The sequence below is a fragment of the Natator depressus genome, chromosome 14 (genome assembly GCF_965152275.1).
Source record: "Natator depressus isolate rNatDep1 chromosome 14, rNatDep2.hap1, whole genome shotgun sequence".
Classification (NCBI taxonomy): Eukaryota; Metazoa; Chordata; order Testudines; family Cheloniidae; genus Natator; species Natator depressus.
In genome coordinates, this window is record NC_134247.1 from 20,919,523 (window position 1) to 20,934,706 (window position 15,184).

The 15,184-nt window shown below is 38.7% G+C and overlaps 1 protein-coding gene across 5 annotated transcripts in view; it reads left to right on the forward strand.

The window, feature by feature from the left end:
* Positions 1-15,184, forward strand: part of COX10 (cytochrome c oxidase assembly factor heme A:farnesyltransferase COX10) — a 157,271-nt gene that overhangs the window by 15,367 nt on the left and 126,720 nt on the right. For all 5 annotated transcript variants that reach the window (XM_074970901.1, XM_074970899.1, XM_074970902.1 and 2 more), the window contains one exon: positions 3,753-3,877. In XM_074970901.1, the coding sequence (XP_074827002.1) occupies positions 3,753-3,877 (125 nt within the window). The remainder of the gene's footprint in view (positions 1-3,752; positions 3,878-15,184) is intronic.

Consider the following 15,184-nt stretch of genomic DNA (forward strand, 5'->3'; position numbering starts at 1 on the left):
GGTTTATGGTTTCTCAATCCTTTCAGGCAATGTGCTGGTGTGCATGCCCCTATTATCGGATACATGCTATCTGTGACTTGTAATAAAAGTTGCACTAGGTCATAAACCAGAAATTGTGTATCAATAAGAGACATGGAGCTAAAACTTACCAGGTTCCAGGACTACTACTGCCTCTTCTGTTTCCATTGCCAATTCCACGGCAGGCTGCTCTTCTGAGAGGGGATGTCATCAAACAGTTCCTCAAGAATGGACCCAGGACATGTTTCAGCTTTTCTGGCAGCAAAGCCTCCTTGGGGACATGCATGAGCACCAGAATTGCTTCGCTAGTCTGATCTGGCTAAGTTAACTGTTGGCTCAGTGTTTGGTGCAGTTTCAAGCACCTGTTTGAAGTCTCTCATAGAGGAGGTGGGATGATGGGGAGTTCCCAGGCTTGCAGGTCTCATCCCTGGCTTTCCGGTAGTCACCCCTGAGATGCGTAATCTGCTCTCTGCACTGGTCACTGGTCTGTTTAATCCCCAGTGCTGCCAGCCTGTCTACTGTTTCTTAGTACATGTTGTCATTTTTGGTGCTCTTAGTGATGTCGAACATCTTGTTTGCCTTGCTCCAGAGATTTACCAGAATCTGAGTGTGCTCCCATGACCAGGTAGCAGCATGCTTGGCAAAGAGCTTCTTCTTGTCATTGGCCATAGCTAACACAGCAGATGGTTCAATCTGTTTGCAGTTCAGTGGTCAGAATAAAATGGAAGGGTTAAACACTGTGCAGCTGTACTTGAACCGTGGGGGTGGGGGTTGCTTCCATTTCCTGGGAGCTGATTGACTTGGGGCAGAAAAGCCAAGGAACACTGTCCGATGGGGTTGTGGGATAGCATTGGCAGGCTCTTTGAACATGACTCTGGGGACCCTGGCCTGAGCTGTGTCCATGTTGCAAAGTGAGGCTGTTTTTCGGACTTGGGTTCGAATCCACCCCCCTCTCAGGCCCTAAGGCCCAGGTCCTTACGGGCCTGAATAAGACAGATTTGCGTGTAGATAAATTGGGGGTTTGGGGTCGAGCCTGAGTCTGAGCCCAGGCTTGCATTGCAGTATAGACCTATCCTTAACCTTCTCTTTGCTAAACTAGATATGTTGTAATTCTTAAGTCGCTCACTGTATGGCAGGTTCTCTAGACCTTAAATCTTTCATAAAGCCTTACCCTCTAACTTTTCAATGTTCTTTTAAAAATGTGGATACCTAATCTGGATACAATATTCTAGCAGTGGTCTCACAATTGTTTTATTCTGAAGTAATATCTCACTGCTGCCACTGGACATTCCCTTGTTTTTGCATCTAACGATCACTTTAGCTCTTTTAGCAGCAGCCTGGCAGGGGGAGTTCATGTTATTTTGGCTCTCTACTGTGACTCCTGAGCCCTTTGCAAGTGTGTCTTTTGCCAGCAAGTCTCTTCCCTGGCCTTGAATTTCCCCTTCATAGCGAGCAACATTACTTCGTAGATAATCCAGATATTTGAGGTCAATGTAGGTTTTTAGTTTAGTTTAGGTTTGACTTTGCTACAGAGCATATTATTTGTGTAGTCAGAAAACTGCTGAGATAACAGTTCTTACAAGATCTACAATTTATGATAATTTTTTCTTCCCCTCTTATAAATTTATTAAGTTCAGATAACAAGGTTCAAGGCCATAAACAAGCTGTTCAATAATTGTGTTGGCTGATTTGTTGCAAGAAGAGAGAGTCTTCTTTTTAGTACTACTTTTCTCTTAAAGAAAGCTAGGTTTGTGTCATGCATTCTTTGGATGATTTTAATACTTAGATATGGGTTTCTTAGCTGTAGAGCAGTGAGTGCAATATTCTGACACGTTTCCATTTCTGGAATTCAAATTCCTGATCTGGAATCTATTTGCCACATAAATCCACTCACATTCTAAACCTTTGGATTTAACTGCTGACTACTGCACCTTCCCCTGCCCCAAACTGGGCAGATCAGATAAATTAACAAGATGTGTCAAATATACAGCAAAGATGCACACAGAGTTTAGTGACTAGCTTCACCAGTCTTGGCACACTGGATTTTCTTATGCTTCCTTGAGAGGTTCAGGGCTTCTGCCTTGAAGTATTTTTTGTGATAGCATCATATCAGAGCTCTACTTTTCATTGCTTATGAAGTTACCAGCCATGTTTTCTGCATGTTGTGACAATCTTCACTCAGTGGCATGAGAGCTACTGGAACCTACGGCCCATACATATACTTTGGGAGGTGATTTGTCTAGTGACTAAGGCACTTGACGGAGAGTAAGGAGATATGAGCTCTATTCCCAGTGCTGCCACTAACCTGCTGTATGAACTTGGATTAATCAATTAAATTCTCTGTGACTGTTTTTCTTTCCACCTTCCTTTTTCTTGCCTATTTCGATTGTGAAGCATGAATTTTCTCAGCATCTATTTGTAGGACAGTGAGGCCATGTTCTTGGTTAGAGCCAGGGTGAATAAAAATGATGTAAAAAAATTTTGTATTTAAATATAGTAATAAAGTATATTGAAAAACAAATTAAATTAATTTTTTAAAACTGGACCTATATAAGATTGAATTTGAAATTGACCACCTATGCTGAGGCCTAACGTATTATAATCTGTTAAAATCATTTAAATTAAATACAAAAAATATTTAGTACATATTTGCTGCCAAGTTTCAAGGAAAGTCAAACCACTGAACTGATGTAAGTCTCTGGCTAAGCATCTGGAAGCAGAGTTTGTTGAAGGGCTAAATCAGCTTTTGACAGCAATAACCTCTTCTGTAGGTGCAGAGAGAATATTATCTTCATTTCAGCTTGTTCAGTTAGTTCAGTTCAATGGCTTGTTCATCCAAAGTTAAGTTGTGAGCTGAAGAAGCAGAAAAGCTTGTTTTCCTTTTCCAATCTCTGAATAAAACCTACACGTGGAGAGTTTGAGATCTACTAGTTCTAAAATTCTGAAAAGCATAGTGACCAGAAATAATCAGGGCAGTTCCCTGACTGCAGCTAACACGTCCTTTAATAAATCAGTTGGTTTTAAATGAAAAATTTGTTTTGATAAACTTTTTTCCTTGTGTCTCCAGAACATGTAAGGTAATTTTATTTAACAACAATAACTAATACAACTGTTTTTCTGCATTTTATCTGAATTTCCATCCAAACAGAGCTTGACACTACTCACAAATAAAAAATTAATCTACTAAATAATATTTTATAGGGGGCCAGGGCATCTATTGCATCATTCATCATTTTCTAACATCATAAAAAATATAAAAGTTAAGAATCTGAATAAATGTAAATTTAGCAATCTAATGCTTAAATATGTATAGATATGGCGTATCCTATTGGTTAACAAAAAGAATGACCACATTTAGTGCAAAGGCTATACTTAGTTGCAAATCAACATGTCGTATTGGTTGCCAACCAATGAGACTCAACCTTTCTTTATACAAATAAAAAAATACAAATGCAAAACACAGTTAAAATGAATTATTTTAAATCAAGGCTTACTGCTTACTGATTTAAAGCATGATTAAACTTGGTGATTTGAATTGCTTTGACTTCAATAAGTCAACCCTACTTAGAGCCTGTAAGCGCTACTGTGATGCAAATAATTAATGTCAGAAGTAGACTTGTGGAGTTCTTACAGTGTTCTGTAAAATGGATCTGTAATGGTTACGTACATACAGGAGAAATGACTTATTGTTGGAGCCGTGGTAGTAAAACATACTGTGTGTTTTTGTGTTGCAGCTCTGGTTGTGAGTACCGCATCTGCTGGGTTTGCTATGGCTCCGGTCCCTTTTGATCTAACTTGTTTCCTGCTTACCTCCATTGGAACTGGACTTGCTTCTTGTGCAGCCAACTCCATCAATCAGGTGAGGCCACCATCTTTTAGCTTGTACTGTAAAGTGATGTTGTCTTAGCTCCAGAAGTATTTCCATGGACTCTAGGTGAATATGGTGATCTGAGGGGAGCTGCGTATTCGGTTTGAGTTATGAACACCTAGAAGTTGCACTACAGAATTGTGTATATGTTTATGTACCGATAATCAAAAATGTAGATCCCAAAAGTAGTTGGCATACTCAAAAATGAGCTGACAACATTTCCAAACCTCAAGGCAATATTGTTAGTTTTGGTAGTATAAAAAGTGTACCACTGAATGATGTGAGGTGGAATTGCATAGTGGTTGGAGTAGGGGAATTGGGACTTCTGGACTATATCCTTAATTCTGCCACTGTCTTACTGTGTGAGCTGTATCAAATCATTTAAGCCCCAATCCTGCTTCTACTGAAGTCAGTGGGAGTTTTGCTATTTTTTTCACTGGACTCAGGATTGGGTAACCTATGGAATCTGTTTGTTTTGAGATCTTCAGATGAAAGCTCTCACACAGTACATAAGAACTCTTATTAAAACCATACTTTTATACAAAGTACTTTTCTCTCTTACAATGTACATAACTTGTACAAAATAAGTATAGAGCTGAATAGGAAAGTTGTCTCTTAAACAAGCTTAAGTGCCTGAAACTTCCTCTGTGTTGATGCAATGCAGTTTTGAAGATGTCCCACCAGCCTTCCTTTCTTCTTCTTCTTTTATATCCCATACTTTTTAGCTTTGCCTATATTCAGAATTCAGTTTGTACCCTAACAGAAACAGCTGAAATGGATTGACAGCAGGTTTAGTTTCCATTTTGAACTGAATGCTGTAGGGCTAAAAAGAGAATTGAAATTTTGTTTGAAGGCTGTTTGTTAAGCTGCCTTTTTTAAGATTCCGGTAAATGTTTTAGAAAATGGTTCTGTATGCACCAGGGGTTGATTTCACAGCTTTCAGTTTATAGACATTCCTTATTAATGTTTTTTCTCAAAACTAGCCTTTTTAGAAGGTATTTGCAAACACTTGGAATAGCTGAGGATGGTAAGAATGCCATAGTATACTTTGGAGTCCAAAGCTCTGAGGGCAGCTACTTTTATTCAGGAAAGCAAAGGAATAAAAGTTTATTACAAAGTCAGGGAAATAGCTGTAATTCAGGACATTGTACAACAGTGGATCATTTTTTTTACTATAGTTTTTCCCCCCCCTTGTTGAACCTCAGAAGGTTTGTGTGGAGAAGATTTGGTAATGTGGCGATCTAATGGTATTCTGTGTATGGGATGGCGGGAAGTCAAACCTATGCATGAGACTGAGATTTAACATCTATGTTCTGTAAAGGCCCGTTCGGCTGCTAGCATCATGGATTGTTGGTTCAGATTGCAGCAGATGGGCGAGGACTGTTGAGAGAGTTGAGACTGGAGACGATAGCATTGAGACCAAGTTTGTCAGAGGAAGGACCGCGGCGGCTTCTGAGAAGGAAGCCTGAACCAAGATGTGTAATAAGACTTTACTGTGATTGAGAGGCTAAAGAGGGCACCTCTAGATGCCTGCCAGCAAGTTCATAAGTTCTGATGGGTGTTTCTCGGGGGCAGAATTTACAGTGGGCCAAATATGATGATACCTGAGGCCATCTAAAAATTGTGGTCTCCATTACATTCCAGCTTCCTCACTGTATTATTGGTGGTGCAGGTAGTGATGCTGATAGGTAAGGTTGCCTGACACTTTGTAATATAAGATCCTTTTTAAACTGTTTGTAACTTTGTCAGGCTTTAATCATTTGGTCTGACATTTTTCATGCTGGGCATCTGCCTCAGGCTAATTTTTTAGTATCCGCTCAAATGAGCCAGCTGTTTCTCATAATGAAGTTTGGGGAAAATGTGTTGTTTTGTCCATGTTGAATTGTTGCACTTATTGAGAAGCTCTGGTGCCTCCATCCTTTGGAGCAGGGACTTGAACTTTGGTGGGGGAGGGAGTGATGCCTATCTGGGATGTGCCTTTTGCCATCCCTATGAAAATCTGTCCACATCTGGCAACGCTATGAGCCTCTGAAAAGCTAAGATCACACGTGCTCAGTAGAGACAAAGAACTGTGGGGAGGCAGGTGAACAGGAGAGGTACTGTGTCAATGACAGGCTGGAGGGGCAGAAGGGGGTCAGGCTTGAGTGCAGACAAGGACAGAGGGGTTTGTAATCACTAGGGCACATTCCCCTGAGAACTTGGAACAGAACCTAGGTTTCCTGAGTCTCAGCATTCGTCTGGTATCTGTGAATAGCTGTGAAATCCACTGGCAAAGTGAGTGTCTTATCCCTCTTTAATGCTGATTCACATAGAGGATGACAACCTATGACTGTTATCGGTTATTCTGTTCAAGTGGCACAAGTCTGTGTGGTGGATCTAAAGGTTCTGACCCTGATGATGACTATGGGGGAGTCAATATGGTTCCACATCATGAAATTTCTGTGTCTTCAGGTTGCTCTTTTTGGAAAATACACATACAAACATACTTGAAAAAGTATGTAAAGGAAGCAAACTGTGTTTTGTGCCCCCATTTTTTTCTAGATTGTGATAACTGATTTTAAATACTGTATGGCTCTGCTTTGTTTTCCAGATTTCACTGGGGAGAGAATCTACTAGTGGGAATGTTCTGACTAAAGACTTGTAGTGATGTTGCTGCAGTTAAATTTCTGATCTTAGCTTATTTTCATTTTAGAGCTCTGATTAACATTTTGAATATTGTTTGATCCTGATGTCAGTGTTAAGATCTGGAAGTTCTGTAGAATCTGTCCCATCCCAGGTGCCGTTTCTGTGTCATTAATACCCTGTCCATGCATCAGTCGCATTACCTGGCACTGAGCAGTGGGACAGTTCTTTATAGTCTCTCTTTTTCTTCTCGTGGTGCCTCTGGCCTCTTTTTTTGGGGTGGGGGGTGGGTCTATTTTCTGTCATTCCTGGTGCACAGAATGGACCTGCTCTGGGGATGAATCAGGGTTATATAGTGGAGACTGTTGGCTGTACGACCTCAGACTTATTTGTAGCAGAAGTTGGAAGGTGTATAGTGAATGAGGCAGGGGAGGAAGAGGAAGGATAGTACTGTGGTTAAGGCAGTTGAATACTGCCTTGGAGAGCTGGATTTTATCCCTGCCTCTGCCAGGTTTCTTTTATGATGCTGGGCAAGCCACTTAAACCAAACTTTTCAGAGGAGGTCACTAATCATGTTCCTCATTTCTGGATACCTGACTTGAGACTGTGCTATCTGATTTGCAGAAGCTCTGAGCCCATTTGGAAATTTATAATTCTGTCTTCATAGGAGGTTTTCAATAGTGTGCAGTAAATAAGGCTGGCTTTAAAAATCATGAGACTTTTTTTTTTAAAAGTAATAAATTTTGAGTTTTTTATTTTCTTTCTTGATTTGAACCTTTAGGGGTCACATTTTCAAACTTCCCAGCAACCATGTGAGGGCTAGAAACCTTTTTTAATAATGAAAACTGATATTCTCAAGTAATCACTTGACTCGAGTAGCTGGGGCTTTAAGAAAAACACCAAATACTGCATGAGGTGTCAACACTGCAATTTCCATTATTTATAGATCTAGCTGAAGAAAGGTATGTACTTATAAATTAGTTTTCCATCACAAGGGGTAAACTGTAACTGAATTTTCTGATGTAAGTAAAAATAATCAAATGTCTTCTATGACAATTCTGTTAAATTGATTGTGCCTTTTAGGTACAATAGAAGAAGCAGAGTATAAAATGTTTCACAGTCTTGGAAAAATAGTATTAAAAATGTTATGGAGTTCAAAATATTTTGGAAAATATTGCTAAATTATCTTTGAGGTTGGGATAACGTTGGGGAAAATGTGCAATGAGTGATCTAGAAAGTCATCCTAAAAAGTGTGTGATTTGTTTGTATAAAATGTCTAGAGAAATATTTTGGAATGTTTTCTGTTAGGCACACGTTTTATAGAAACAGTCTATCAAAGAATTGTGGAAAATGTTATCAGGAGAGTTGCTGGTCCGGGTAAATACTGGGAAAATTTGTATAGTTCTGTAGAATGTGCAGTGGTCTGAAGAACTGAGCATGGTGCCATGGACTATAAAATAGCAAACTGCTGCAGAAAGGTGCAGAACACTTAGTGTCTCTCTTGTCCCTTACCAGTTGTTCTGTCTCTGCATCACTTTTCAATATCACAGTCCTTCAGAGTTGTATGTCTCACCTAATCTAGCATCTTAGTGGCATTCTAACCCAGTGGTCCTCGTTCTCTTCCACATCATACAACACTGCACTATATCTTTCACCCCTTTGGTAGTGTACTACAACATGTCACTGCTTTTCACTCCCACCTGTTCAAACTGCTTTCCTCCACTCTGTTTGTCTGAGTGCCCCCTCTCTTTTCCGGTACTGGAATAATTTAGAATTCTTGTCTTCAGGTGCTCTCCATGGATCACTTCAGAATGAAAGAACACCATGTTGTGCAATGTTTTTAATCATAATAATAGAAAAAAAATCTTAACCTAACTACCCAGGAACAGAGCGTGACATTTCATTTCTAGTTTAAAGACAGAGCTTGTGATATGTAAGCCAACCATGGAAGCCTGAAAAACTCAGCATGAGCCAGTCTTATTGCTTGCAGTTACAATACACAAAATAAGTGGTATTTGGAAATCGGTCTCTTAAACACTGCATTTTCAATTTAAATAAAACAAACACAATGATTTCTAATATATCACTTTCTATAATGCTTTTACATATTCAGAATGCTTTATCAAACATTAATCTTCACCCCATGTTTGTGCTGTGCGTAGATGTTCTCCTACCTGTTACAGTTGGGGGAACTGAAATACTGAGGGAGGCAGTGACTTCCCTGAGGCTACATAATGTCCAGTTAAGTGTCCACAGAATTCTACATGCTGATGTGAACGCTGAAGGTGTTTTCTCAAAACATCAGTCTATAGAAACAAACAGAACAAAACAAAAGGCGGGGAGGAGCGCCTGGGAATTAGCAGAATGTTGGCATATTGTCAGCCTAGTCAGGACTGAAATGTTCATTTATTTGTTCCCATATTTTACTAACTTTATCACACTGTCACTTTTTTCTTTGTTGTTTTTAATTTAGCTGAATATCCCACTTTTTGCTTTGTAGGCCTTTTTCTCTGATCTTGTGAAAGCTGAAAGCCAGATTTTTAGTATTGGAGTCTCTCAGGTTTATTTTATGTAGAAAAATTGTCATATGTGAGGCTTATGAGATGTTAGTCTGATTTATGGCGGAGCGGATAAAACATGAAGAGATGTTTACAACACAATACAAGGCATGAAAATGTTAAAAGAATCACATGCACATTTTATAAGTCAAGTACATTCTTCTAAAACCGTAGCATGGTTTAAAAGTAGGAAAGAGGGTTGTAAAGATGAAAGCAGGATGTTTTAAAACCATTTGAATTTAGTAACTGAAGGATAAAATGCTGTGCTTGGATTTTACTGATAGTACCTTGAAAAGGAAACAGGTGGAATTGAATATCTCAGCTAAAGTTATAAAGCAATTAGAAATAAAGCAAATTCTTTAACACGGGGGAAAAGAACAAATCTAAGAGCAGTTAGCATTGCTATCCCTTCAGGGTTATGATCTGATGGGCACTGGTATTTAGTAGCTGCAATGTTTGTGCTTTTTGACAGCTGGCTACTATAAAAGACTTGCTAATTTTTGTTCTTAATATAACATCAACATCACTTGACAATAATGATCTCTTAAAAGCCTAGCCTTAAAGCAGAGGAAGGATAGTCTTGTGATTAAAGTAGTGGATTGGGACTCAGGATTTGGGTTCAGTTGTCAGCTCACACACGCCCTTGTGTGACCTTGTATAAGTCACATAATCTGTCTCTGTTTCAGTTCCCCATCTGTAAAATGGCCCTAGCTCACAGGGGTATTGTGAGGAAAAGTTCATCAATGTGTGTTAGGTGTTTGGATACTACAGTGATGAGTGCCATGTAGAAACCTAGATAGACTGTCCCTGTAAATTTGTTCTTTACTGTTTTTTCCATCATCAGAAGGAATTCGAAGTCTTCACGGTGTGTAATAGTTTGTACTTCTGGAATACCTTGTCTTGAAGAGCATTCAAAGCATTATACAAATGTTAATGAATTAATCCTTACAAATCCCCTTCGAAACAGGAAAATATTATGCCTCTTTTACAGAAGGGGAAACTGAGGCATGGTAAGGTTTTATATTACTCTGTTTCTCGTATACATCACGCTTCCATTTCCTGTAGTAGGTGCTAATTCTCACTGTAGAAAGCTGGTAGAGTCATCATTTTACAACTGTTTTTCTATTTCACTGATTAATCAGGAATGCCCATCATAGAGACTGACTGGTAAGGAGACCCTCCAGAATAGTTAATACCAAAATGGTAAAAGAATATCAGCTGGCTTCATCCTATTTATGTATGGGGCACTGGAACAATTTGTATAGTTGGGGGTGTTGCGAACCATTGAACCAAACTGTAAACCCTGGATCTGATGAAAACCACTTGAAGCCAGGGGTTGCGGCCGCACCCCCAGCACCAGCGCCTATGTTCATGTATTTGTGTTTTTTATATTCAACAATGGCAAACTGATTTTTGTAAAGTACTTGTAATTTTCTGCATCACGTTGTGCCACATAAGGCCTCGTAACAAGATTCAGTACAATGTAAAAATCATGAAACAAGCAGAAAGCAGCAACAGGTGATTTCAATGCTAAAAGAGATGCTATGAAAGAAAGAATGTGATTCATTGGTCTCCAAGATGTATCAGCAAAAAGAAAAGGAGTACTTGTGGCACCTTAGAGACTAACCAATTTATTTGAGCGTAAGCTTTCGTGAGCTACAGCTCACTTCATCGGATGCATGCTGTGGAAAGTACAGGAGACGGTTTTATACACACAAACCATGAAAAAAATGGGTGATTATCACTACAAAAGGTTTTCTCTCCCCCCACCCCACTCTCCTGCTGGTAATAGCTTATTTTACATCATTATATTACCAGCAGGAGAGTGGGGTGGGGGGAGAGAAAACCTTTTGTAGTGATAATCACCCATTTTTTTCATGGTTTGTGTGTATAAAACCGTCTCCTGTACTTTCCACAGTATGCATCCGATGAAGTGAGCTGTAGCTCACGAAAGCTTACGCTCAAATAAATTGGTTAGTCTCTAAGGTGCCACAAGTACTCCTTTTCTTTTTGCAAATACAGACTAATACGGCTGTTACTCTGAAAGATGTATCAGGCATAACAGCATTGGATTAATTAGACAGTTACAAAAACGTAACTCATTTTTTAAATAGTAGAAATAAGAAACATCAGGAATTGCAGTTATACTGGATACCTGTTCTGTTCAGAAAGAGGCAGACAGTTGGCTGCATGTCTCACACCACAGTGAAGGTGTATGGCACCTCTGGTTTAACGACTCCAAACTTTGTTTCAGGTCTGTCAAATTGTAACAGTTTGTCCTCGTCTTCTTCTTCCTCTTCCTTCTTCTTTCTTCAGATTTTAAATATTTGAAACACTGTTTATCCCCAGAAAGAGATGCTTGAAACATTAGCAAAAAGAGGACCCAAAATGCTTCTTTGAAATGGGTGGCATGTGACAGGTTTGCATTTTGTTAGGGTTTTTATTTACGAAGTAGGTATTTTTTTTATTTGTTTTTTACTTTCATGTTCACAATCTTATTCATGTGAATTTCCATAGAACAGAGTGAGACTATTCACATAAATAAGAACTCTTCTCATATGTATAAAGGTTTGCTGTGTCAGGCCTTTAGGCCCTGACCCTGCAAGTTGCTTTGTGCAAGGGTCTGCCCGTGAGGAATGACTTGCAGGACTGGAACTTTAGTTTGTAGCGTTCATTAGTCTATTAGAAGTAACTTCTGAGCAACTATACAAAGAAGAAAAAAAAAATTTTTAAGGGGTCAAATCAGTGAATAGCTAGGTAAAAGTTAAAATACACAAAGAAAACAGGCAAGGGTTAAATAAAAAGTCATAGGTTACAAATAAATTAACACTCTGATTGCATGAGTTGGATAACTAAGAAGACAAATAGCAAAACTCTAAAACAGCCCCCAAATGGGAAAAATAGTGTAAAAAAAAAAAAAAAAGAGAGAGAGAGAGAGAGAGAGAGAGAGAGAGAGAAGTGGAGAAAAACAGGAATGAAAACTTGTGGTAGCTTTTACCCTGGACACATTTCACTTATGTTGTCTATTTAGATAAACTTTTTTCATAGCAAGGACCTGTTTTCTTATATGTCTGAAAATACCTAGTATGCATTTTGGAGCACTATGAGAATAATATAAATCATATTAGAATTACAAACATTTTCTAATGGGGGAGCAAAATACTTATTACACCATCCAGTCCTTCACCAGTCAGTGCAGAATTGTTCCCTGCAGTATATTTTTTCAAGAGTTCTGTCCAATATACTTTTTAAAAGTCTCAAGTCACGGGTTTCTGCCACTTCTCTTGGGAGACAAGGTGGGTGAGGTAATATCTTTTACTCTCCCACCTTGTCTCTCTGATATCCTGGGACCCACATGACTCCAATGCTTCTCTTGGGAGGCTATATTTCACAACAGGTTTCAGAGTGGTAGCCATGTTAGTCTGTATCAGCAAAAAGAACGAGGAGTACTTGTGGCACCTTAGCGACTAACAAATGTATTTGAGCATAAGCTTTCATGGGCTAAAACCCACTTCATCGGATGCATGCAGTGGAAAATACAGTAGGAAGATATATATATACACGCGCACAGAGAACATGAAAAAGTGGGTGTTGCCATACCCACTATAAGGAGAGTGATCAGTTAAGGTGAGCTATTATCAGCAGGATTAAAAAAACCCTTTTGTAGTGATAATCAGGATGGCCCATTTCCAACAGTTGACAAGAAGGTGTGAGTAACAGTAGGGGGAAAAATAAGCATGGGGAAATAGTTTTACTTTGTGTAATGACCCATCCACTCCCAGTCTTTATACAAGCCTAATTTAGTGGTGTCCAGTTTGCAAATTAATTCCAATTCAGCAGTTTCTCATTGGAGTCTGTTTTTGGAGTTTTTTTTGTTGTAGTATTTTATTTTTTCCCCCTAATGTTACTCACACCTTCTTGTCAACTGTTGGAAATGGGCCATCCTGATTATCACTACAAAAGGTTTTTTTTCTCCTGCTGATAATAGCTCACCTTAACTGATCACTCTTGTTATAGTGGGTATGGCAACACCCATTTTTTTCATGTTGTGTGTGTGTGTGTGTGAGTGTGTGTGTATATATATACACACACACATATACATCTTCCTACTGTATTTTCCACTGCATGCATCCGATGAAGTGGGTTTTAGCCCATGAAAGCTTATGCTCAAATACATTTGTTAGTCTCTAAGGTGCCACAAGTACTCCTTGTTCTATTTCACAACAGTATTTCAGTAGAAATATCATTTTACAAAAGAAAATAAATACTGGGTTTTTTCCCCTGAATCTGCTGTACGAAACCAAATAGTTGAATAAGTGTTCTGATTTAGTTCAGAGAAATCTTCAAAGTTACATGTTTCTAAAGCAAGGTATTTAATGAGAACTGTAGTGCCATTCTTTCCTGCATGCATTTTGGGTGAGGCCCGTTCCCGTCACTTAGCATTTTGTAACTTGAAATGAGGACAGCCAGCCAATCAGTTTGCCTTCTGCATTGTTCGTCTGAGATTAACACCTGATGCATCTCTGTCTCACTCTGAAATTTCCTTTGTTTTGACTGAACAGACTGCCTGCAGCAGACGGCATTGCCTTTCATCTACCCCCAGTGATCAAAAGATTGTCAGAAGTGGTTATTAAAACCTGGTGTTTTAGCTCAGGGGTACAAGGTTGTCAGTGTTGGAGGCAGCCTATGATGTAATTTACAGTACACAATAAATATATGAGAAGTGCAACACTGGAAGTCTATCTTATGCGCTGAAGTGTTCTGATATATACTTCTTTGATATTTTAACGGCTAGGAAACCTTCATTAGTGGTCATTGAGGATCATAACTTATGTCTCAGTCAGATGATTCATAATTGTAACTCTGCTAGATCGAGTCAGCATGGAGAAATCCTTGCTATTGAGCAGGAATAGTGCAGCCAGTGAAGATGTATTTCATGAGCAATGAAAATGATGAGCACTAATGAGAACCAACCTCAGAAAGAACAATAAATTTTAAATGCAGAGATTATCTTTCTGAAGCATAAATTATTTGACCTACAACTGAAACTTGATAAAGGATCTTGGGAAAATATTATAAATTAATACATGCCATTGTTGGGAGAACTTCTCATATTATAAGCATCTCCTTCAGTGAGTGCTGTGAACTAGAAATCCACAGAGGAAAATGAACAAGTTCTGCCACCACACCTAGAATTAAGGGACACTTTAGACCTGATTCAGCAAACCATGACATTCACTTGGACAGTGAACGTAAAACTGGCTAGTTTGTCTTGTTTCTAGTTAGTTTCCCTTTATGGTTCTCGTATGCTAGCACAGAGTTGTAGAATTTGGAGAAAGTTTAAATGAAAAAGGTTTTGTCTGGATTCATTTTCTGTTCACATTACATTTTGTAAAAATCTGTAAATAAGTACAAAGTTCTTATTTTAATGTCCTTATTAAGACAGTTCGATCTATATTTTCCACATCAGAGTATTGTGCCTCTTTTCTGGTAATTTTCTACTTTTTTGATATGGTCGTGGATTCCTGGATTGACAATGAATGATGCTCCGTAAATTTTAAAAAAGTACAATATGTTAATTAGAAAACACATAAATTTAAATTACAAGGGACTCTGCACTCATTGGTAGGTGAAGGACAGTCTCAAGTGGATGTTAGGTGGGGAATAAATACGTTTTTATGTGTACACTCTGATAGATATACACTTCCTACATATAAACATCAAGAAAATGTCCATCTCTATTCTGAAATGCTTCCTTTTTGCCAAAATGTTATAGATGGTCAAATGCTGAAACCATTTTTAAATTCCATGCATAATGGAATCCGAGAGCTCACATTTTCATGCTACAGGAAATGCAATCTTGTTAGCACTTACTAAAATTTCTTTTTTTAAATATTGTGGGCAATGGAAAGTGGGTGGGAGGAGAAATAATTTACCTGTATGTTTGATCTTCAGGGAAACTTTAGTTGTGGAGTAGCAGCCGTGTTAGTTGTGGAGTTCCCTTTAGATCCAGTGCCAGATTTCCCCTGGAAGTAGTGATCTCAGGGAGAACAAAGGAATTTCAAAGGATTGAAATGATGGAATGTGGAGATAGCATCAGACAAAAGGGGAAATATAG